General features: G+C 42.0%; 2 protein-coding genes across 2 annotated transcripts; both read right to left on the reverse strand.

Annotated features, from left to right (window-relative positions):
- Positions 1-6,461: 6,461 nt before the first annotated feature.
- On the reverse strand, positions 6,462-16,229 carry rprd2a (regulation of nuclear pre-mRNA domain containing 2a). Its single transcript, XM_079176510.1, has 10 exons — positions 15,781-16,229; positions 12,784-12,913; positions 12,291-12,442; positions 11,977-12,029; positions 11,727-11,853; positions 11,410-11,585; positions 10,401-10,743; positions 8,736-9,059; positions 8,177-8,341; positions 6,462-8,068 (listed from the first exon to the last, which is right to left on the reverse strand). Exons 1-10 carry the CDS (start codon positions 15,953-15,955, stop codon positions 6,603-6,605), a joined length of 3,111 nt encoding a protein of 1,036 aa, XP_079032636.1. The 5' UTR covers positions 15,956-16,229; the 3' UTR covers positions 6,462-6,602.
- A 291-nt stretch (positions 16,230-16,520) lies between these two features.
- On the reverse strand, positions 16,521-21,461 carry ciarta (circadian associated repressor of transcription a). Its single transcript, XM_079175556.1, has 6 exons — positions 21,301-21,461; positions 19,810-20,160; positions 19,630-19,705; positions 19,437-19,515; positions 19,149-19,302; positions 16,521-18,701 (listed from the first exon to the last, which is right to left on the reverse strand). The coding sequence occupies exons 2-6, from the start codon at positions 20,158-20,160 to the stop codon at positions 18,342-18,344; spliced, it is 1,020 nt and encodes a 339-aa protein (XP_079031682.1). The 5' UTR covers positions 21,301-21,461; the 3' UTR covers positions 16,521-18,341.
- Positions 21,462-23,574: the final 2,113 nt, after the last annotated feature.

Here is a 23,574-nt window from a genome sequence, read left to right on the forward strand (position 1 = left end):
TGGAAAAAACACATTTTCCCTCTGGTGATCAATAAAGACATTTCTCTTATACGACTAAGTACCTATATATATATATCTGTGGGTGTACACTTTTTCCCAATTCCTACTGTAAACTGAAGAAATAAAATTACACTGTAAATCTGGAAGAATGATGCTGTACGTTGCTGGCTGAATTCTAAAGCGTTACCTAATTTTCAAATTATCTTGTTATCCCTGTTGCATGACTGTCATATGTATTACAGTCCTGGCTTTTTGACAGCACCCATTTGTGACAGTCAATGGTATGACATTTAATATTATAGAAGATTAGTGTTTTTTGACATTTCTGCTTAAGAAAAGGCTAACCGCATATCAGTCTTATCAGACTTGGGGATGTGAGTCATTAGCCTAACTTGTCGGACCCCAATACCCAAGACAAATTGTAGTGATTGTTCGAGGGAAAATATATTGTGGTTCATCTTGCTCTTCTTACTATACCCTGTTGTATACTTTTTGGGGGCATTTCTGCTCTATTTGATGGTGACAGTCAGGATGAGAGAAGGAATGACATGCAGCAAAAGGCCCGGACTCAAACTCGGGCCGCTTTTCTAAGACTCAGCTTTGGTAGTCCGTGCTCTATCCGGTGAGCTAACAGGGTGCACCACCTTCATACCTTGTTTCACTTTTGTGGACGGCTAATCGTAACATCTAATTAATACTTTATGTGTTTATAGGCAAGAAGGGTGAAAATGCAAACAACAAAAGAATATGCAAACTCCACACAGAAAGACATTGTCTGAGGTGGAACCATCAAAGGCCAACATAGGTGATATCTTATCTTAAGTCTGTAATGTTCAGTGACCAGGGAACGGATCCACTGCAAGAGTTTTACATGACTACCACCGTCTGAAACACAAACATGCAGACTAAAATCAAGCTTATAGGCACTTTGGATGAAGGCATACAGCAAAAATACACTATATGTCAGGTAATGTTAGATATAAGGCAATCAAATGGGGCCAACATATTTTTTAAAAGATAGGTCTGTAAAGAAGGCAGGAGGTGGGGGGGGGGGGGTTTCTGAGGGATTTATCTAATTCTTCGTTTTTCCTATGGACGGTTAAAAAGCAGACGGTCCCTGACATCAAGCGATGCAAATCCGCCTTTTGTTCTCGTCGTGGAGCTGGCCATGGTGCTGAAATGGGTCTATACTCAACTCGTGACACACTATCACGGCCACGATATTCTCTCTCTGAGTAAAAAAAAACAACAGAAAACAAAACAGCAACATGCTTTCAATAAGTGCGCTCGTAAATGCACGGACCGTAATCTGGGACACACACGCCCTCTGTGTGAAATCTCGACAGCATGTAAACAATGAGCCCACATGACACGCAAGGAGGCTGCACACACCCGACTTGCGCACACGGTGACACTTCAAAGGAGTCACGATCTGGTCGTGCTCGGCTCCAGCAACATTACAGCGTTAATTTTAAAAAACAAAACACGGCAAATCTGCGACCACAGAACCCTTAATTTATTTATTACCAACAGCAGAATGTCTCCTCGGCTTGTCTCTTATTCTAAGACTGCCATCTGCCAGCAGTCACTAAATCCTTTCTGCCTCCCGCCCTCCAACCCCAATATAAGCCCACAGCGCAGGCAGCCATTCATCTGACTTTAACCTCATTTAAATACACGTTAGACGCAACTGCGATTCAAAAAACGTATTTGTGTCTCTTTCACAATGGATGTCGTTTTCTTTTAATTTTTTTTAAATTTTATAATTTCTTCGAGTGACCAACAACGACATCTGGTGACGAGGTGCAACACAGTTGATGCTCGTGTTTATTGCTTTAATATATGTATATGACGATGTCAAAGATATCTGGGAATTTAAATGGGGTTTCGTGATTCAAACAGTGGTGGAGGAAGAATGCGGATCCGTTACTTAAGTAAAAGTATATAATAATGCAAAAAAAAAAGTTAAAGTCCTGCATTAAGCTAATTGTCTTTAAGTATCAACAGTAAGCCTGTAGAACAACCAATGTCATAGTTTAAGGACTATATCGTTGGAATACTATTACTTTGAACTAGCTTGATTTGCATGAAAACAATTGTAATATTACTAATTATATATTTAACAGGCAGACTATTTTCAAATCTAGAAAGTTGGGACTGAGATATACTATACGGTTTTTTAAGGGAACAAATGATTCATAATTTGAAAAGTGGTCATGAGTTTTGTATAAAAACTCTTAATAAAGTAACGAGTAACTACAAATATTCAATACATGTAGAGTAAAAAGTACAATATTTTTTAGAATGGATTAGTTATAAAGTACCATGAAATGGAAATACTAAAGTCCAGTACAAGTACCTCAAATTGTATTGGGGTTCAATACTCCAGATTCCACAACTTGCTTTAATTGAATGACAGAAGTGTTTCCTGGAGCAGTAAAAACCACAAACAGACTGATCGAGGTCATCAAGGGTCTTCCTTTGTTTCTTCTGTAGTGAAATCAATGTGTCTCCAATTTCAAATTTGTCAGAAAGTTTTTCTCAGCTCCAGGAGAGGCTGACATTGAGGAGATGAATGGATCTGACAGGACACAGCTGATGCCTTGTTATGAGATATTGTGAATAAATAAACACACGACCTCGTATTTTGATATGAACAACAATTCTTTATTTCACAACAACGTGCATTTAATGGACATCTTGTACATATTGGAGACGTGTGAATACCTGCTTTGTTGAGAGAAACTTCAGGTAATTGTATGAGTGAGAGAATATGTTTTTTTTTTTTAAAGTATCTAATCATACTGAATGTACTCACTCACATGGGCCTCTCTGTCCACAACCCCCTCTCCTTCCTCCTAAACACACACAAACAGAGAAAGAAAGAAACGTTTTATTTCCCCAAACCTTTGTGCTGATTGTTTGGATTTCCTGCTGGTGGCACTCCGTTTCTGATGTATTAAACTGGAGGGCTTACTCATTGGTGTCAGACCATGAAGAGACGAGCCATCACCGGGAGAGCTGTGCAGGATTCAAAGGGGTGAGCCACCACAGCATCATCGCCCCCCCCCCCCCCCCCCCCTCCTCCTCCTCCTCTGAGTTAACGTGTGGAAAAGGTTCCCATCACATCAGACACATCAAAGTGAGGCTCTGGGTCCCTGAGGATAACGACAGGAAGGAGGGGATGAAACAGGAAATAGGTTAAAATTCAAGGGAAGAGACGATTTGTCAAAGAAATAACACATTATTTCTAACTCAGGATACACAAATAAAATATGAATTATCATGACGCACTTCAGTGTTTTTAGCGCAATAAATGACATCTAAAATCTCGCTCTATGGTACATGTGTATATTATTATTTGTTTTTGGTGCTATGGCTGCTCCCCGTCTCACAAAGCAGCCCGGTAAAGTGAAAGTGATCCTGGAAAGATCTACTGACATCTGGCGACGGTTGGCTCTCCTGAACTTATTATTATCAGTAACATGCATCATCTGTTTATCTGATTCACCGCTTCTAGACTCGTAATAATACAGTCCGCGAAATAATGCCGCCCTACTTTATTACGCAAAATAAAAACAAACAGAAATGTGTTGATTTTACTTTTACTTTCACATTTCCCTTTGATCATTTCATCTAACAACGGGTTTTGCAAAGTTGCACGAGTCTGGTTAAAATCCATACTCATTTTCCTCAACGAAAAGCTGTAATGATTAGTCTTAATTAAGACCAATCTCAGCCGAATTAATTAATCAGTTGGAGTTAAAGCAATCAAAGCTGAAGTGTGAACGTAAAACATTAATTCCTGCGTATCGTTTAAGGTTACTTGTTAAGGTTTACTATTTGTTTCTTCCCTAAACTGACCGAATCCAGATCAATCTAAGTTTGGGAGAATGAGATTAACTTAATTGAATTCGGTTGATTTGATGGTTCAATTAATTTAGAGCCTCTAAGAAGAAATCATGAAATCTATTTATTTTTAGAGCAAAAAAAATAAAATAGAAACACGATTAATATGCAACAAGGTACTCGGGTGTTCAAGTCCAAACATCTAATTAACATTTGATTTTTTGTGTGCAGATTAATTAATCAAGCAGAACTTTAATACTTGTTTGGTAATTGCCTAATCAATCTTACTGATAATCACTTTGTTGGTTCTCACACTGAGTCCCCGTGTGGAGCAGTGTGGATTAAAGCAGGAGCCCCTAACATTCCCCTCTTCCATTAAAGAGACAGGAATATTTGAGTCAGGAAGCCTTCTAGTGCCACGAGGGAAACAAACAGTGACGCCTCAACTGGAAATGTGTTCATCACACCAGCAGCACAGAAAACAGTGAAGAGAATGTGGGGAAGGATTTAAAAGTGGGACCGAACGGAGAGCTTGAATACTTCACATTCACAGAGGCAGTAAAGCCTCATATAGACATTTAACTTCCTGAAAGAAAAGATGATTTATAATTCAAAGAATAAATAAATAAGTTCATAACTCTAGAGAAGACTAACATAAGAAATGTTTTAACAATGACATCACTGGAGAATAAGTTAAACCATAATAGACTTCACTGAAGACACCAGTCTGCAAATCTATTATAGTTTTCTGTTCCAAATTAAAACCACGAATGTTAAATTGCAAAAAGAAATAAAAAGCTAAACAAAGACGATACTAAGACTTGTCTGTCTTCTACGATTGACTAAATAACCTAAAAAGACTTTCAGGGCCACTTCAGTTGACTGTGGTCTGAGAAATAAACTAATTAAACAAATCAACTGATATCAAACAGGAAGTCACATTTAAGGGAATTGTTAATCAGCCTGTGGCTCTAGTTTAAAAGCCTAAAACAACTTGACTATATAAATAGAGCAAAAGCAATTTTTTAGGGATTTTAATGTGACCTGTGAAAATGTTAACTTTTCTTTTCAAACGGCAGCGTCTTCATTGAAACATAATCCATTATATTTAAGTAGTTGCCATTTGAATACGGTAAATGAACATCAGTGAGGCCTGTTTCCATTCTTTGATTACTTTGACCTATCTGGCATGTTACACGGTAACAACAACCTATTTTAGACCCAATAGGAAACTGACATTAACTGTGGCCTCAAATAGAAAGCATGATTCCATGAAACTCATCAAAACACTTAAATGTTATGTATAGACGACGACTAATAGTTCAGGGCGGTGATGCAACAGTCAAACGATGAAGGGGGGGGAATAACAACAACACAGTTTTTCAAACTCAGATTTTTTATTAGTCAGTACAAGTAAAACGAAACTGAAGACGAGTATCTTCATCCCCTCCAAAAATGCACTTCTTCTGCGTCGGTGTTGGAGGCAGAAAAAAAAAAAAAAAATACCTCTCACACCTCCCTCTCTCTCTCTCTCTGAGTAGACATGTGCCGCTCTCCTCCGAGGAAACTTAACGAGACGTGAAAATACCGCCGCAGGGATCTGACGCACTGGTTGAGAAAGCATCGCTTCACAAATAGATCACATTCGGAGTTGGAACAATGAAATATAAATTTCCCTGAATATGCTCACGAGTATTGTAGAAGAAACGTAATTTCTATAACATACACTCGGTTCTTCATACCCAAAGTGATTTGATTGAAGTTGATGTTTTACCAAAAGCTACTGGGGGGGGGGGGGGGGGGGGGGGGCTGCTGATATGAAGAGAAGCAGTCAAAACTGCTCACTGAAAAACTAAATAGCAGCGGAAACATTGCACCAACTACATTCTTTTGTTACTCTCTTCGCAAAAATAACTGTCGCGGTTTCAGCTTCTGTGACTACTTAACTTACACTTGAGCACATGCACACGCGTACCATGCACACGCTCTGACCGTTTGCCAAACTCACGCTCAAATTACACATATAGAATGCAATGCTTCCTACTGGGGGGGGGGGGGGGGGGGGGGGGGGGGGGGCAAACAACACAAAGAGTGAATTATATAGATATCCACCTCTTATTTTCTTTAATCTTCTCTTCGGTCTTCACTCTTCAGCTCAGCAGCCCTCGCAGAGCCTCAGATGTCTCTTCCCTCTCCTGCTGTTGTCTCTTGTTCTCCTCAACGTCCTTAAATTCTCCGCCATACACACGTTTCTTCTGGTAGCTGCAGAATGGATTCTTCTTCGGTATGAGTCAGTCTGCTTCGTCTCCAGATGCCCCACCACAGTATCTGCACTTTGATGCACCCGGATGTTCACAGGTTTCTCATGGCAGCGTACATACTTCAACACTGAGTGACTAGCAAGTTACTGAACAGTCTTAAAAAGCCCCGCCCCTGCCCTTGTGACGTCCACAGCGATCTGAAGAGCTCAAAGCTACATGTCCGGTCAGTACCGCGGGGGTGGAAAGGGTCTTTTCGGGGGGAACATTGGACCAGGATTTCCGCCTCCTCTTGGACCTGGACGCTTGCCTCTTAACCTTGGGTTGGGGCCGTGGAACCGAGGAAATGGCGCACGTGGGGGGCCTCTGGGGTGCGGGTGGTGTCCCGGGAGGAGAGGCCGATGTGGAGGCCGTAGACCGGGATGGCGGATTTCAAAATGAGGTGGAGGCCTCCTTGGAGTGTAGTGCGGAGGAGGGGGGCTGTGCCGCTGGTAGTCAGGGGTGTAGTAAGGGTCCTCTGAGGGGGAGAGAGGGGGAGTGAGGCGCCCTCGAACTCTGGGGAAGTGGTGCGGCGGGCTGCCTGGTCCGTAGTACGGATCCTCTGGGTGGTGGTAAGCGTCGTCTGGAAAGAAAAGCGCGTCGGGGTGACGGTGCTCGTCCTGGTAACGGAGGTCGTCTGGGTGAGGGTGGGAAAATCCTCAGGGTTGAGGAGGGGGAGGTTCGGTCGTGCTCATACAGCGACTCATCGGGATGAAATATGGATTTGTGTTGATGGTCGTGGACCACCATCCCGCTGATGACACTGTCGCCTCTGGCCCTCATCCCCTCGCCTCGGCCTGCGCCAGGCCCCGGCTGCTGCTGCTGCTGCTTCGGCGGCATCATCATCATGCCGCCGGGCGCGGGAGGAGGGGCGTCAAAGACACGAGGAGGGGGAGGGAACTTTGGGACAGGAGGGAGGTTGCCTCTGAAGAAATCAGGGGCAGCGGAGGCGCCCTGCTGGCAGGGAAACTCTTGAGGTTCCTGAAAATTCTCCGTTTGGTACGGATAAAGTCCTGACCTGTTGTTTTCCCCAGCCCCTCCAGGCGCCGTCACGTTGTAGCCCCTGGGTTGCTGGGAGTTCCCCTCTGGGTTAGCGTCACCATACCAACCCCTTTCACTCACCCTTTGAAAGTCCTCCATTGTCTGTGCGCTACCGGCGCCGCCTGGGGCTCGTTCTCCAGGCATCGGCCCTCCTGTTTGGGCAGAAAACTGCTGGTAATGTGCAACAGGTGCAGTGATGCCGTGCTCGGACATCTTGTGTTTGCCGTACGGGTACGGCTGGTAGAGCTGCCCATTCTGAGCCACGCCAGGCTGCAGGTGAGCCGGCTGTTGGGGATTGTTGCGGTTCTGCTGACTGCTGTTCTGGTATGCGACAGGAGCCGCTTGAAGAGTTTCTCCGATCGACGACTGATTTGCGGTGGAAGTGAATGGGACCGGCAAATGCTTGTCCATGATCTCATCTTGAGTTGGGGTGCCCCCGCCCTCGTCCCGCACCGGAGTCCCACCCTGGGTGTCTGTCCCAGTTACTGGGCTGAGGTTATCTCCTCCCGGCGCCGGGTTCGTGGTAGAAAGACTGATGCCAAATGCATTGAAAGCGGGGTTGCCCTGCAGGAAGCTGTGGATTTTAGACTCTAAACTCTTAGAAGACAGGGACGGTTCTGCCTCCGTTGTCAAATCTATTTCTCTATGGAGAGCCTGGACCAGGGCAGAGGCCGGGTTGGAAGTCTGGGAGGGGGCTTGAGAGCTTGTACTCTGCCGAGCAGTGGCGCTGTGTGAAGAAGGGTCAGGTGCGACAGAGAGAGACGGGCTCTGAGAGGGTACTGCTGAAGCAGACGTGGATGAGGGAGAAGGAGGAACCTTGCCTGTTCTGGAGGAGTCTGAGGAGACATTTGCAGCGGGGCTTTTCAGAAGAGAAGTCATGCCTAAGTGAAGAAATGGAGAATATAGAAATCTATTTTAAGCAACCTTCCATGGCACAAAATAACGTTTTTTTTGTTTTCAAAATTAAACAAAGGACTCCTTCTTCTCACCCTGGACTTTGGAGAGAGCGCCGATGAGGTCGGAAGGACTCATGTCCACCTTTGAGAGGAGGTTAACCAGTGAACTGGCATCCTGAGGGGCCACAGAGACAGCAGGTGTAGTCTTCATTGAGGGGCCAGCAGGGGCAGCTGCAGGAGGACTCTCCACTAATGGTCCTGGGAGACAAAGAGGGACACTCACTTAAAAACCATCATAACTGACCATTTAGATGGGAAGTGTTTTTAGTGAAAGCAGCACTTTCTGATTTCGGAGAATTCAGAACTATGACAGGAAGATGCTGGGAACATCTTTTGTGTGGGACAACGACGGTAAATCAGAATTCAGGCTTATTCAGTTCTTTGTTGCAGATATTTAAAGGTTCATTTGCAAAGTTAGTTCATTGCAGGCGTGGAGAGACACCTCTCAGTCACCAGGGCTACGATCTTCTTTTATTTATGTGGTACATGGCATAATAAATCCTCTGGATTATAATATTTCACAGCTTTTTGCAATTTAATTTTCTTTTGAAAGAAAAGGAATTGTGATGCTTGAATAACCACCAGCACTCACCCGTGTTCTTCATGACGGAGTTTAAACTGTTGAGGATGGAGCCAATTTTACCCAGGTCGACACTTTCCACTGCTGCTGCAGGAGCCATTAGAGGGGCCACTAGAGGAGCCACTACAGGGGCCGCTACAGGAGCCACTAGACGGGTCGCTACAGGAGCCGCTACAGGAGCCACTAGAGGAGCCACTAGAGGAGCCACTAGACGGGCCGCTACAGGAGCCGCTACAGGGGCCGCGACCTGTGTGACAGGCTGCTCTGTTGCCACTGATGTCTCTGTTTTTGAAGTGGATAGCTTTGGGTCGGTGCGGCATTCACTCTGCTCCTCCACTGAGGAGAAAAATACAGCAGAGAGAGAGAGAGAGAGAGAGAGAGAGAGAGAGTTTGATGTTATTAGATATGCACTCTATGAAACACAATTTATTTTGTCATTGTTTTTCTACAAGCGCAGATAATTTATGAGACCAGGAAGTCTATGCTAATAAAAGGAATAGAGTGGATAATGCTGCCAAAAACAATGAAACAGTCCAGCTTTCTGTGGAAAACAAAATTGCAATACACAAGTCATCCATCAAAAAAATGAGATTAGAAAGAAAAAAAAAAAAGTTAAAAAGTTAAAATACAAAACTTCTTAACATCCCGACATAATGAAAAACAGTCTTATACTGGCTGTAAGATATTATGTGTAATGTTTAAATAATGAACGGCAGCAGAAAATATATTTCCACTATCAATTAATCTGCCGATTATATTCTCAAGTAATCAACTGATTGTTTTCCTCTATGAGATGATAAACACTAGATGTCCAGTTTCAGCTCAAAGCTAAACAAAAGTGTAAATACTTAAATCCAAAATGTAAGTGTATCTACATACATGCAGGTGTTTACCTGGACATAAGATGTACTAGAACAGCAGAGACGTGGCGGTCTGCGGTGGTAGAACTGCATCTGATTTTAATTAGATGGCTCTACGGGAGGGAAAAGTGCTGGAGCCAAATTGGCCGGAGCACACACTGGAAGGAATACTTGGATCGTCTTAGTTGACATGTGAAGGCTGTGATCGCAGTTCTGTGCGATTTTCTGCACGATACGCTCGTCTATTTTTAGCTGTGCTTCTCATTTTCATTATTTCTGCACATAACACTGCCAGAGACATTCAGCGTTTATACATATTGCGCTTAAATAGCCCTCACTGTGCGCTCAGTCATTAAAGGGAAAGTTCACCCCCAAAAATACATTTCTTTCCTCTTACCTGTAGTGCTATTCATCAGTCTAGATGGTTTTGGTGCGAGTTGCCTATTATAATGGGACTATATGGCACTTAGCATGCGGTGCTCAAAAATACATTTGCAAAACTCAACAACAATCTCTCTCTCTCTCTCTCTCTCTCTCTCTCTCTCTCTCTCTCTCTCTCTCTCTCTCTCTCTCTCTCTCTCTCTCTCTCTCTCTCTCTCTCTCTCTCTCTCTCTCTCTCTCTCTCTCTCTCTCTCTCTCTCTCTCTCTCTCTCTCTCTCTCTCTCTCTCTCTCTCTCTCTCTCTCTCTCTCTCTCTAAGAGACATTGTCCAAAACAAGGCAACGCAACACCAAAACAGTTAAGAAGGAAAATATGTATTTTTAGATTTTGGGGTGAACTGCCCCTTTTAAGTCCCTAATCAGCAGCCCACTCCTCACCTATAATGCCACCGCCGTCTATTTCTTCCTCAGAGAGCTCCATGTCTTCCACTTCGCGGTTGTCATTCTGCCCGAGAGTCGCCGTGCGTTTGGGGGACCCTCCCGGCGAGGACAGAGGGCTCGGGGCCGGCGGCTCGGCCTCATCGTCCATAGCGCAGCCATCGAGGTCTGAATCGGGACGGGCCAATTCCAGACCACGGAAAGGGGACTCCGATCCGCTTGGAGACGGTGCGTCTGCAGAGGGCGAGGGGATGGGCGACTCGTCCAGGTCTGGCAGGTTGGCCTTCAGGGTGTCCAGTTTACGCTTCAGATGGGACACCCGGTTGGCAAACGTCTGGTAGGCCTTGAGAGGAGAAGTCACGGAGTGTCAGTCGTGAGAAGCAAAAGAAAACACGGCCCGCCGACTGCTTTTATAGCCAGCTTACAAGTCGACTCACAACCCAGAACATGATTAAATATCACTCAGTTATTTCTCATGTTGAGTCAGCACATTAGTCATTTTATATTTTCTTCCTCTGTGGATCTTCCTGTCATGTCACAGTTAATACGTTTAAACTATTGTACTTATGGTGTGTCTACTGTACATATATCATGGAGTTCTGCTTTTGCATCTCCCTTTAATGCACAAACTTTATGGCTTTACATTTGTTAGCACTGGGAGATTTGGAGCACAGAACAATGTATTTTGCAAGCACATAAATCACAATTTGAAGAGAAATTATACGCAGCCACACAATGGAGCAAAAACAAATCTATTCTGTGCTCAATAAATGAATTTGAATGTTTGCTATAATCCATATTTACCTGCACTTATAACCCCTCTCACTCAATTTTACTCATATGGCATCTCTCTCTACATCTTCCTCTCTCTCCCTAACATTTTTTTTTGTGCTTCATGCTACTGAGCAATTCATAGAAATGAACGGCGTGTCTTCAGTTTTCCTTACATATCCACGATTGTATCGCTGTGCCAGGTTGAGTGATTCAACACATATCTGAACACACTCACATTAGCAACAATCTTGACCTCCTTGTACTGCATCTCGTAGAAGATATCGGCGTTCTTGAGGGCCTCCATGACAGGGGGCCCCGTTTCGATTTGTTTGTCAAAGAACTTGACAAACTCCTGTAGTTGTGCACTTCCTTCCTCAAAGTCCTTGGAGAATTTCTTTCCTCCGGCTTTATCTGTAAGAGTAAGGCATGCAAGGATGAGTTTTCAGGCAATGCAAGAGAGAGAAAAGACACGACCGGTCTTGAAACCAGGACTCATCTGTGTGTTGCAGTAGAACCAACGATACAACGGTAGAAGAAGACTGAAGCAGGCACCTTTGAGTCTCTTGAGGGCATCAGAGCTGCAGATGTCGATCCTCATAGCCGCCAGCTGTTTCTCCCTCAGGTCCACCTCCACCAGAGACTTCTTGTACTTGGACAGTTCCTCCACTAGTGCTTGGGGCTAAAGCAGGGGGAGCAGACCGACACAACGTTAGATTAAAGGAGAAAAACTACAAGCATAAAAGCTTTTATTAGCTTCATTTGTAATTCAACAATGTTGCTTAAACTTTAAAGTTGTTCTTACCACAAACTCAGCAACAATCTTGGAGTGTAGATCTGCTTTAGACTCAACTGGAGCTTTAAAAAAAAAAAATGAATAAAATGAGCATCCCCACAGGTGTGTAACCTTATTTTTAAAACAAAATAGAATAGAATAGAATAGAATACATATGAATAAACTATAGTAGCTAATAGAACAACAACATACTGTGACTAGTGAAACCACAGTGTGTGTAAAGTCTGTATCTAATGCTTTTAAAGAAGTTATACAACATTTAAATAAAATATAAACTTTGCAAGATTGGTGTTGTAATGAGGTATTAACACAGAGAGACTCACTTTTTTGCTCTACGGGCGTCTCTGGAGGAGACTCCTCTTTGACTAAGCTACTCCTGAGCTCAGTGATGAGGGTCCCTGCATACACACCCCTCTCCTCCCAGATGGTCAGTATCCTCTCCACCGATTTAACTACTTTGGGGTCACCTTCATTGCTGGAGAAAGGAGACGGAATGACAGAATAAGAAAGGATGGAGCGAAGCGGTTTATATGGTGCTGTGGTAATGACGGTCGTGTTTTATGTGCGAGGCAATTCATTGAATGAGTAAAACGTAAAAACAAGGACAGAGGAGACAACGAAAGCAAAAGATGAGGTTGAAAAGAAAGAAGAGAAAGACGACGGCAAAATACACAAACAGTATATCTGTACATCAGTACATCATGTACAGTGTATCAGGTGCATGTATCATCATGTATCAGGACTCCTCACATAAGGAACTAGCAAGGACAGTAACTGCTGACAGAGCACAACACCACATCTTTACCAACGACTTACTTGACCAGCAAGAAGGCTTCAGGGAGCATCTCGGCGAACGCCGTGCGGTAAACGACGGCATTTCTCCTTTTACAGTTCTGAATGACATCGTTGGCGACGTAAAAAAGGTTGAGTCTGTGCGAGGTGTCAGCTGTTTGGAGGAAAGAGAGACAATCGTGTTAGTTTGACTGGTCGGCAAAGAGGCCACGATATCTTTCAACAGTTTTCAAATACGTGTAGACAAGTGCTGCAATGTATCGACTATTATTATGATTAACCGACTAATCGTCTGCTGTGTAAAATGTCTAAAATGAGAAGCATCCACTTATAACCAGAAGCTAAACAAAGTATCAGCAGCCAAACAGAAAAAAAACAAATCAAAACAAATTCATTCTGCAAACAAATGTTAGTCTTTGTTAAACTGTAAATCTAAAATGTTTGGTATGTTTACTTAATAACAATTAATGAATCACTCTGACAGACGCATATATGATAACAACCATTCATGAATTATTAAAACGGCGACTGATCAACTGTCAATCAATAAACTTGTTTTCATTAGAGATCCAAAGTGGTCAGAACAACAACACAAAGCATTTTATGACTACAAAGAGATTTCAAGAGAGGGAGTGAAATAACAGCCGACTTAAACATTCTGTGTAATCTGTACTGCAAAATGTGCTACACACATAATTCAGTGCTTTTAAAAGTACTGTGGAATAACGACCAGCCATACAAATGCTAAATTACTCAATTAATAGATCCAATTAAGGCAATTAGTGCACTGCAACGCAACACATTGCAAGAAAGATCTCAAGGAAAGTGACTATCTTGTTTAAAACCAACACATTGCATCACGGTGCAAACTAAGCATTTCAAACATCAACTGTGACTAAAGGTTGAAACATCACATCTTCAAAAACCACCATTGAGAAACTCACAGACGATAGAGTTTCTTACTCAAACTTCATGGAGTTACAACTTTTTGACTACAAAACAGGACAAACCAAACATCTACAGGTACTCAGTCATTTGTGTTCATCAAAACACCATCACTATCAAGTTATTGAACAGCAATCTGACAGCTACAAATGTGTATCACATTGATATTAGTACAACATGTGTGATCTATCCAGCAGAACAGAAGCAGAGACTTGATCAAACCGCATTTAAACTGAAACACAACTCACAACTCACTCCTGAAACACAAACTGTGAGCTGAAAGACAGACAACAAAGAGGCACGGCCTCCTCTCTCTTTACAAACATACGGGAGTCAACAGTCAACCGTGGCGAAGAAGAGCAGAAGAAAATGTCTTTTCTGCAGACATTAACCAGAATGTTTAACACGAACAACAATACAACACATTACAATGCATGTTGTGCATCAGTACCTGTTAACATGTATTATGAACCTATGGAGCTTGTGTGTCTGCTATCTTATCTGATCAATAGAATGTTAAATGATTCTTGTGGATGTATTGTATTCGTTAAGGGCTCAACTAACAACCATGTTCATTTTGTTATTTTAATTGTTAAGTGTAGACTTTTTCATGTAATCAATCTCTACTTAAAAACTTAAGATTTCGGAGAATTCTTCAACAGGAAACAGGCCTCTTAAATACCATTGTTTAAATACCGTTTAAACACATACACAGAAAAAAGGTCTACAAGTTACATATTGTCAAATAATCAATCAAGTAAAGGCTCACGCAATATTTATTTTTGAATGACAAAACATACCCAATAAACAGCTATGTAACCCGGGCCATTAAAACGACGGTCTCAGAAGACCCGTGACAAGCTCTATGATCCATCTTTAGTTCCGTGTGTTGTCTGCATTAAGAAGCATGTGACACAAAGACAAACCACCAAACTGATGCAGAAACAAAGACGGTGATTGATTCAACACCTCAACTCAACAGAGGCCGCTTGTGAACGCCACACAAGGCACAACGCTGGGAAGAGCAGTGTATTTGTATCTTTATATACCTTTTGGTAAATGTTGTCTTTTCTTGCTCTTAAAAAGTTTCATTACAGCACATGTTTTGTACAAAATATTAAAAGGCAACGTTCTATTTTACATCCCAAATATACTATTCATTTGCATCTGTCAGAGAAAGATAACAGTATTACTAACTTTATGCAGTGCCAAATGACTATTGAATTCATTTTCATGCTTCAGTCTTTTCAATTGGGTTGGATTAGTGAATATAACTAAAACGTAACGGCCTGTCTTTATCACTCCCTCTGCTACCATCCTGCCAATCAAGGAAAACATCATCAACTGGTGTATTGGTTATCTTTATTGCCAACCAATCCATCACTATCAACTACCAAAACATAATAACAGAGGCTATCATAAGTTACCAGACAGCAGACTGAAGACTATTGCTCCTTCTCGGGTCATTTTGTTTTAGATACATTTAAAACAATTAGATCATGGTTTAGCTGCTTCAAACGTTAGTTATAGTCAGTACACTATAAAGCAATTCATATTTAAAATATGACATTATTGCAACTACGTGACAGTCATCGGCTCAGAACAACAAAACACAGAATAGTGGAAGCACAATGGATGGATTGAGCTGTTTTGGGCCCCTGTGCACACGTCACGACAGATAGCAGCTTTAACATATGTTGCACTTTAGTGGCGCAACATAATGTAAAGCTATTAAACTGCCAAAACACAACTGACACCTGGGAACCTGACTGACTCTTACATCCACAGGACAATGTCCTACTGTTACACACCCTTTCTATATTAAAATACACTTGTTTTAACGTGCTGTTATTTGCTTGTTTAATATATTATATTGTACATTTTAATATTTTTAAATGATGTCTATTATGTGTATTGTTATGCACCGGTCACCTGGTCAGATTCCGTTGAATAAATAATAATAAACTGTTCTGATTCTGGTGCTTTTCCGGGTTGATGCTCCAGTGTTGAGGGCAGCTAAGGACCCAAAATCAAACCTCAGAACCTGTCACTCAGTACCGTCAGTTAGTTACTCACATTTCCTCAAACACTTCATCCAGTGTCGCACAATCAGACTGTGGTACTTCTTGTTGTCGATGCACCACGTCGCGAGTCCTTGGATCGAGTCCATCGTGTTGGAGACACCTCTGAACTTCTTCTCTAAAGTTGACTCCAGGGAGCCGCCAGAAGCGGCTCGTGCTCCCGTTGCCATGTCCGGAGGAGCTCGCGCTGCGCTCTACCATTCCAAAACACCCACTGAAGTTAGCTGGGGGCTAGCACTTAGCTTAGCATGCTAGCCGAGCATAGCACGAACCTCATCGCCTTCAGCAGTTTATCAGCTGCACATTGAAGGCTTACACAATCTTAAATAGTCGGTATGATGTTACCAATCACTTTGTGGGTCTAGAGTTTATCCCCCGTGAGGTTCGGTACCATAAATAGTCGTTTATGTAACCTAACATATGCTAAAACTTAGCGCCTTACGACATCCTGTAGGTCTGTTTACTCGTGCTAGTGAAGAGATGAAGGACACTTCCGCAAACACGATATGATTATGGCGCCACCCAGTGCCGCGGAAGTAGACATTAACTAGCGCCACCTGCTGCGTGTTAATGGTAGCTTCTGATTTATTTTTGTTTTTTTTTACTTTTAGTTATTTTGTATATTTAATAAAATTGTTTAATTGTATACTTTAATTGTTAAAAACAGAACAAATGTAATTAATCTGACCGACTTTAGACAAGCTTGGACTGTCAGTGTTTTATTTCATTCCAGAAATCAACAAATACTGTATTTATATGAACCACGCCATTCAATTAATATATAAAAATATGTGTTTATCAATCACTCACCAATAATGACAAATTCATTACAAGAAACAAAGAAAGAGCCTCAAACAAATGAAAATAAAAACAAGAAAAATGAAAGATGTACAACATGGGGAATAATATTGTGACTCTGCGTTGTTTCTCTCCTGTTGCACAAATCCAAGTTGTGTAACATAGAACAGCAAAACATGTGCTGTGGGATTCCACCTTTTATATTCCAAAACAACACTACACTATTGTTCTCCACCTACAGTTTCCATTTTAAATAACATGACTCTACATCTACATCTACACAGTAGCACATTTGGTTTGCAATGACATCTGTGGTGAAATGATGAATAACAGTAAAGACTTTACCGTCATTAAATTATTATTATACTATTTGAATGACGGATGATGGAGTTTTCCGGCAAGTTTATGGCTACCTTGAGTCTAACAAAAAGTAAGGCTGACTGGTGACAACCCACCAGAGATGAAACACCATTCAACATGAATGATATCGGATTTAAAATGTGGAGGAGCAAGCGGCCAAATGCTGTCAAAAACAGAAGTGATGTGCCCGAGAATGAAAATAGTTTATCACATCCCCATGATATTCTGTGTCATATAAATAATAGTAAAGCACTTTGAGTGATGCAAATTTGAAGCAGCAAGTCAGTGATCTTCCCCTCATAATGTTCTTGCATTTGGGGCATTTTGTGGGATTTGTAATAACAATAAGCTAAATGTAATCTATATAAAACTCAAGGACCGGTAAAGCATCCACCTGTCGATGGAATCAACATTTTCAAGGACTGATCCTCTTCAACATCTTTAATAAGTATTATCACAACTCTTTGATGTTAACAAATTATCATCCAAAATGCAGGTAAATCCATTCCAATGTACAAGGGATGAAATATATTATGCCTGTTCTAAAATATAAAAATAGTTTGCTCTTCAACTAAAAGTGCAACTACATCTATTCTTATTTACATAGAAACAAAAACGTTGTGTGTGTTTGTCACGTGGTAATAAACAAAGACGTGGTGACAGTGAAGCACGTTGCATATGATATGATAATGCATAACGATTTGGTTTGGCACATTTGGGCAGCGGCTACATGCCTTTGCTCCACCATATGTTACAATCAGTCAGCTGGCAACATACAGTTGTAACTTTCCCTAAATGACATTTTAATCATTTGTGTAGTAGGGCTAAAAAACAAACAACAGTTCCTATCATATAAGAAGCTGAAACTAGCAAATATGGGGCATTTTTGCTTGATAATAATATTTTATGGACACCTGACTAATGTTTTCAGCTTAAACTGTGTTTCCTCACTTTTATAAAAGCGATTCAAGTTTTTCACAAGTGTTAAGAAATTCTATACGATTACTGTCAAAGTGCGTTCCATGATATGAAAAAATACAAAACAGAGCATGGACTGCTTTAAAACATTACACATGAAAAGTATTTCCAACATGGTTTTAACTTTGTAAAAGTCAATGTATACAAAAAGTGATACTCTTACAGACAGACAATACACAGTTCCTGGTATTGTAGAGCAATAACTCTGGTGTAATATAAAAAACGCACACACACACACTGGAGAGTTAAGGGTTAACGAGTGTGCCACTGCATTACTCCTCCTCCTCCTCATCTTGTTTTACATGCCTTGAGGCCATCACAGACTGGCTCTGCGTCAAACTTTATCCTTATGTAATCAAGTCCGCCCTCCTCACTCATGCAGTGGCACCTCCATGTGGTAGCGAGGGCAGCTAAGGACAGCTAAGTTGAGTAAGTTGTAGCCATGATGTCACTCGAGGACACAGAGCTGTCCTGTGTGGCCGGGCTTTCACAAGCGCTGGGCAGAGCAATCTCAGACTGATTCCGATTCTCATTTTCTCTCATGCTACATGAATATAAGGGCCTGCTTAAAGTGACAGTGCTGCATGTAAACTCGTGCTCAGCTGCAACTGTTTCTTCCTCTGGAGCTGTCTGCTTCTTAGGTGATCCTGGTAGACTTGTGGAAGCTGTGGGAAGTGGAGTCGCAGCCTGGCAGCTCCCATGTTTTTCGTGTTGATAGTGCCTCTGCTTTGTTGGGACTTTGCTGGATTCCTCGCAGTCAGACCAGCTCAGCTTTCTCTTCTGTAGCGGAAAAAAAACAAAAACAATAAGAAACCAAGGCCTTAAAAGAAAACTACAGGTTATTACAACTTGAGTTGAGCCGAGTTGAGGTACGAAATCTAACCTAACCCTTTTTTTTAACAGGATCTTGACAACTATCAAAGACACACGCCTGGGGAGTTTACTCAGTATTATCTGCAAGCCTCTTATAATCATACTTTATATAGTTCCTCCAAATCTTTACAGTCAATTTGTTCTCATGCTCTCTGTTCATCTTGTTGTACCTTCTTTTGCCTGGCTGTATATTATAATATATTTCACACGAAAGCTTATTTTAATAAAAAATAAATACACTTTTAGTATTGGTATTTTAACATCTCAGAGTCACGAGGCCCACGGTGTTATTAATGCACACTTGTAAAGGCACTGTCATATGTTAACAAAGGGAGCATCCGGTATGAAGCTCACCTTAACTGGCATGTGGAGCTGGTTTTGGCACCAGTGTGGTCGGAGACTGGGAGTGCTGGTCTGGCTTGGTTTAACTGTGGACTGAAATGCCACCCGAGGGAACCATATTTTGAGCATCACCTCTATCTGCAGCAGGTTTTGGAGATATCTCTCCCTGCAGGGAAAAAAAAGAAAGAAAAGGAGTTAGGCGACAAGCATAAACGACAAAGCTGGGTATGGATGACCATTACAATATCCCCATTTTCGCTACTGTCACAATATTAGGCTCGCTACTTGTGTTCCTCTTACCCCATTTCAGGCCTCTGGAGAATTCCAAGAATCCTCTGCAATCTGTCTATGGCAACACTCTGCTGGAAACTGGATAGACCTGCAGCAATTAAAAGATACCACCCAAATGTCAAGGCAAATAGACACTTGATTTACAGGAAGCACTAAAACTTAAACAACGATAAATCATGTTTGACATCGCTCAACCACATACCTTTGTCAAATCGGCCGGTCTTCAGCCCGTGTAGAAGTTCCACCAGAGGACAGATAAACCTCCGCAAATCTGCGCACTGAGAAAATAAGGAGAAAAATCTAGTTTTAGTACGACTGATCTGCTATTTGGTGGACAAAAATACTGAAAGGAAGACCTGGGAAATCGGTTTACGACACTCACTTTCTGTGCGAAGGCCAGGTCGCCGGGTGTCGCTGAAGATGAGCCTAACGTGGCAGCTCCGTGAGAGGAGGCTGGGTCGGGACGCTTGGTATCGTCAGAGCAGCGATCGGGCTGCTCGCTCTTGGACCTCGAGTGCAGCCGGTCCGAACGAGCCGGGAAGCCCAGATACTTTCCGGAGAGCGTGATCCCGCCGTCACCGGGGAGACCCTTTCTCATCCCACCGTCGCCTTCTCCCTCTGAGAAGACGTCGGCTTCATCCTCAGTCGGCTCACTCTCACTCAAGAGATGGCTAGAGGTGGAGCTTAGCGAGTCATAAGACGGCCATTTGGAAGAACTGGCCAGTGAATTCATCTGTGGAGACAGAGAGAGACATGATGATGTTCAAACAGAACGACACTGGGCAAAATCCAACAGCTATAGTTGAGTATCATATTATCAGTGAACTAAAGGAAATCTGTTGGTGTCTTCCAATTGCACAAATCTAAGCATTTATATAAAAGTCCCCTACTCTTAAGTTAAACATGTGTGCAATGTGATACTTGCTACATAAAAATACACTTTTGCGCAATTTCAATATTGCTGTTTTACTCATCATATTACTCAGTTATAAGTGTGAAAGTTTATAAATTGTGTAATGGAGGCTTTAAAGACAAACTATATCACTGCAAACATTTAAATTCTCATACAGAATCACAAAATTAACATTTCATCGCCCCTTATTAAACAGTAAATGGTGTAAATAAACCTTTTTCATATCGCAATCTCGATATCCAGCTAAATAAACCAGACACGATCCTTTTGTCAATGTCATGCAGTGTAATTAAAAAAAAAATGCACTTGTTGCCAAGAGCTGGGAGTGATGTGTTCACCAAGTCTCAGCAAGTAAGATGTAACGGAGATGGTGACAAGATAACCGATCCTCTATGACGAAGCAAACAAACTCACGCAGTGACACGACTCTCTGATAGTCACCCTATAAAGAGACATGCGAGTGTGCGTGTGCACGTGTAGGTGTGTTTTTGTGTGCGCGCGCTCAGTGCTCATGTATAAAGAAGGTCCTGTGAGGACAGATGTATTTGACAGATGTGTTTACTTTAAGTACGCCACCTCATTTAACCTCACCAGCAACAACACACCTTTAGCCCACTGTGTGGTTTGGCTTTAGAAGTCGTGTTTTCATGACGCGTTCAGCTCCTACTGACGTTACATCTTAATAAATATATTACTATATAACTCTTAACTTGACTCTTTATGTTCCACTGGACGTTATGATATATTTGCATTAAAAATAAAAAACTGAATGTACGACGGTTTGATCCTGAACTAGTCCGAAATAGTAAATACATAATGTTAGAAGTTAAGAACTAAAGTTAACTAGCTTACTATCATATAATATTACTCATATTTAACGTGCAACAATGTATAAGTGGAGTCAGACAAACGGCAGACTTTCCCTAAAAACAGAAAAGAGTCTGAGGAGAGAGTTCTTACCTTCTAGTCGGAGCAGAACTGGATTCACAAAAACGGCAAAAACAAAACGGTAACGTTTCGAGGAAGCAAACGAATTCAAGTCGTAAAGAAGTACCGTTAAAAAGCCAACAGCAGAAGTGTACACACGCGCTGTCCCGCCCTGGTGCTGCTATCTCTGCCCGTGTTTCGTTTACTTTGTCAGATTTTCAAGCCCGCTCGACATGTACCCACGGAGCCCAACGGACGCTACACGTGCTGGTGAGATGCGGCGCCGCGATTGGCTGAGGAGAGGTTCGAGCGTCTCCTCATTGGCTCGGAGACTTGGCCAATCGGCAGCATTCGCCGCGCCAGTTGGCTGCTAAATGCGTAGATCCCGCCGCACGCCTATCTGCAGCACGTGTTGGTGGTGTGGCTGGAGAACGAGAGGAGAAGCACGCGGCAAGTAGCATGTGCATACAATGTTGGTATGCAAATTAGGTCACATTTGGCCTTCGTTCACAGATACAACACGTTTAGGGGGAAAATAACAAAGCAACTACAGGTGTTGGCTGGTGGAATTTGTTTCCTAGACCCCACTGCTTTTTCATTGTGTCATTTTTGTTATAAATGTTTGTGTTTACCTATATAAAAAGTGTTCCTCTATTTCTCTAAAAAAGACACCTACTGTAGGAAGACACAGGCTGTGTGTGTGTATAGGCTGTGTTGTACGAGACAAAGTACAAATATAAAACAATATGACAGATGACAGATTATCTGTCCAATTTCACAATACTTAAAGACACGACGACGTGGTCATCTATGACAAGCCCTTTTAACACATGACCATCCTTCTACTCCCCCTTCTTCCAAATGACGACACAAAACCCAGCAGAAGAAGGGGCATACAAAAGCTTTTAAAGATGAATTCATAGCTGCATTTTTAAGGAATGGTGTACACCTTCAGCCAAATGGGATTTTTTTGTTCGTGCAGGAGAAGCTCCATGTTGTTCTTGAAGTGAACGCACATACGACAGACAAGATTATGAGATGTGGCATCGTAGGCCTATTAGAGACAGAGACAGAAAGCTTGCCACACAGTCTTACACTGATAATAAGATTGGTATATGCTAGGGAGGGAATCACTTATTTCAGTTAATGAAAAAAATAGGGTGTTGTTACCTGCACTACGCACTTGATTAGACGACAACCAAAAGGCACATGCTTATGATAATAATGATGATAATAATAATAATTAGTATGATTAATTTAGGGTACACATGACAGCTGAGGTACAAGATAAAAAAGGGACTGTCAAAGCACGTGAACAAGTAGATGTTGTCACAATTGTGGGTGTGGAGGAGTCTCAGTTTGGCTCTCAGCCAGGTGGAAAAACACACACACGTGGAGACTGGTATGAAACATAGCTCAACAGAAGAGTGACGAATTGCCCTTAGTGCAACATTATTTGATTAGAGTTGGAAAAGCTTGCAAGAGCCTATTTTTTTCAAGCAGTCTTATTGGGTCCTCATGCGTATAAGCAGATCAGAGATTTGTTTTTGTCAATCCTGTCGGGAGCAAAAAGCATTTGCCAATACTATTAGCAGGTGATAGAGAAACCACACAATCAGTCGTGGCCAATACCATCAGCTCTCTACGCAGACTGTATGTCTGGAAAGGCTGGTTCTACCATGCAACTACAAAGATGCAGGAGGTCAACCTGAACGTGTCTTCTGCTGTTAGGGTTTTGGCAGTAATACCAAAAAGTTCTAGCAACTTTGGTTGATTGTATTGCTGCAGATTATATCGACAATTAAACGGATCTTGCCGCATATATCCACATACCCTTTTTTTTTACATAGGTGGAAATATTTTAGGAAATTACAAATTATGCTCTTCACACAGTTAGAGAACAAGTGAGGCACTTTTCATGTCATGGTTATTACTGTTGGTATCATCAAAATTAGCAGCAGCCAGTATGTTATACTGTTGCATGAGATAAAGCTGTGGGATATGTAAAGGGTCTTTGAATAGCAAACTGCTGAATATTTAAAGTTGTGACGCAGCAATGAAGTCTTGCCGCGCCTGTGATAAGGAAGTGGCAGTGTGTTTGAGTGCATGCTGGGAAGGGACCGGCAAAAACATTTGCATATTTCACAATCACAGCACACTGACTGCACAACCTACGTTTTGCAGACTTAAAACCTTTGTGTGCTGACAAAAAACTCATTGGGTTTATTAAAATGACACTAACATTAACATGTGACCATACAATTCTCCCTTTTTTAAAGATATATTTGTCTCTGCCAGCACAATAGA

This window comes from Pholis gunnellus, assembly GCF_910591455.1.
Source record: "Pholis gunnellus genome assembly, chromosome: 16".
In the NCBI taxonomy this organism is placed as follows: domain Eukaryota; kingdom Metazoa; phylum Chordata; class Actinopteri; order Perciformes; family Pholidae; genus Pholis; species Pholis gunnellus.

What these genes read in the sequence shown, in the direction of transcription:
- rprd2a (XM_079176510.1), bottom strand. Translation starts at nt 15,955, where the DNA reads ATGGCAACGGGAGCACGAGCCGCTTCTGGCGGCTCCCTGGAGTCAACT. An exon ending in AGGTCAAGATTGTTGCTAAT is followed by an intron (nt 10,744 to 11,409) that starts GTGAGTGTGTTC and finishes TCTCCTCTCAAG; the next exon opens with GCCTACCAGACGTTTGCCAA. An exon ending in AGACGGCGGTGGCATTATAG is followed by an intron (nt 9,060 to 10,400) that starts GTGAGGAGTGGG and finishes TTTTCTCCTCAG; the next exon opens with TGGAGGAGCAGAGTGAATGC.
- ciarta (XM_079175556.1), bottom strand. Translation starts at nt 20,160, where the DNA reads ATGAATTCACTGGCCAGTTCTTCCAAATGGCCGTCTTATGACTCGCTA. An exon ending in ACCTGGCCTTCGCACAGAAA is followed by an intron (nt 19,706 to 19,809) that starts GTGAGTGTCGTA and finishes TTATTTTCTCAG; the next exon opens with TGCGCAGATTTGCGGAGGTT. An exon ending in CTCCAGAGGCCTGAAATGGG is followed by an intron (nt 19,303 to 19,436) that starts GTAAGAGGAACA and finishes TTTTCCCTGCAG; the next exon opens with GGAGAGATATCTCCAAAACC.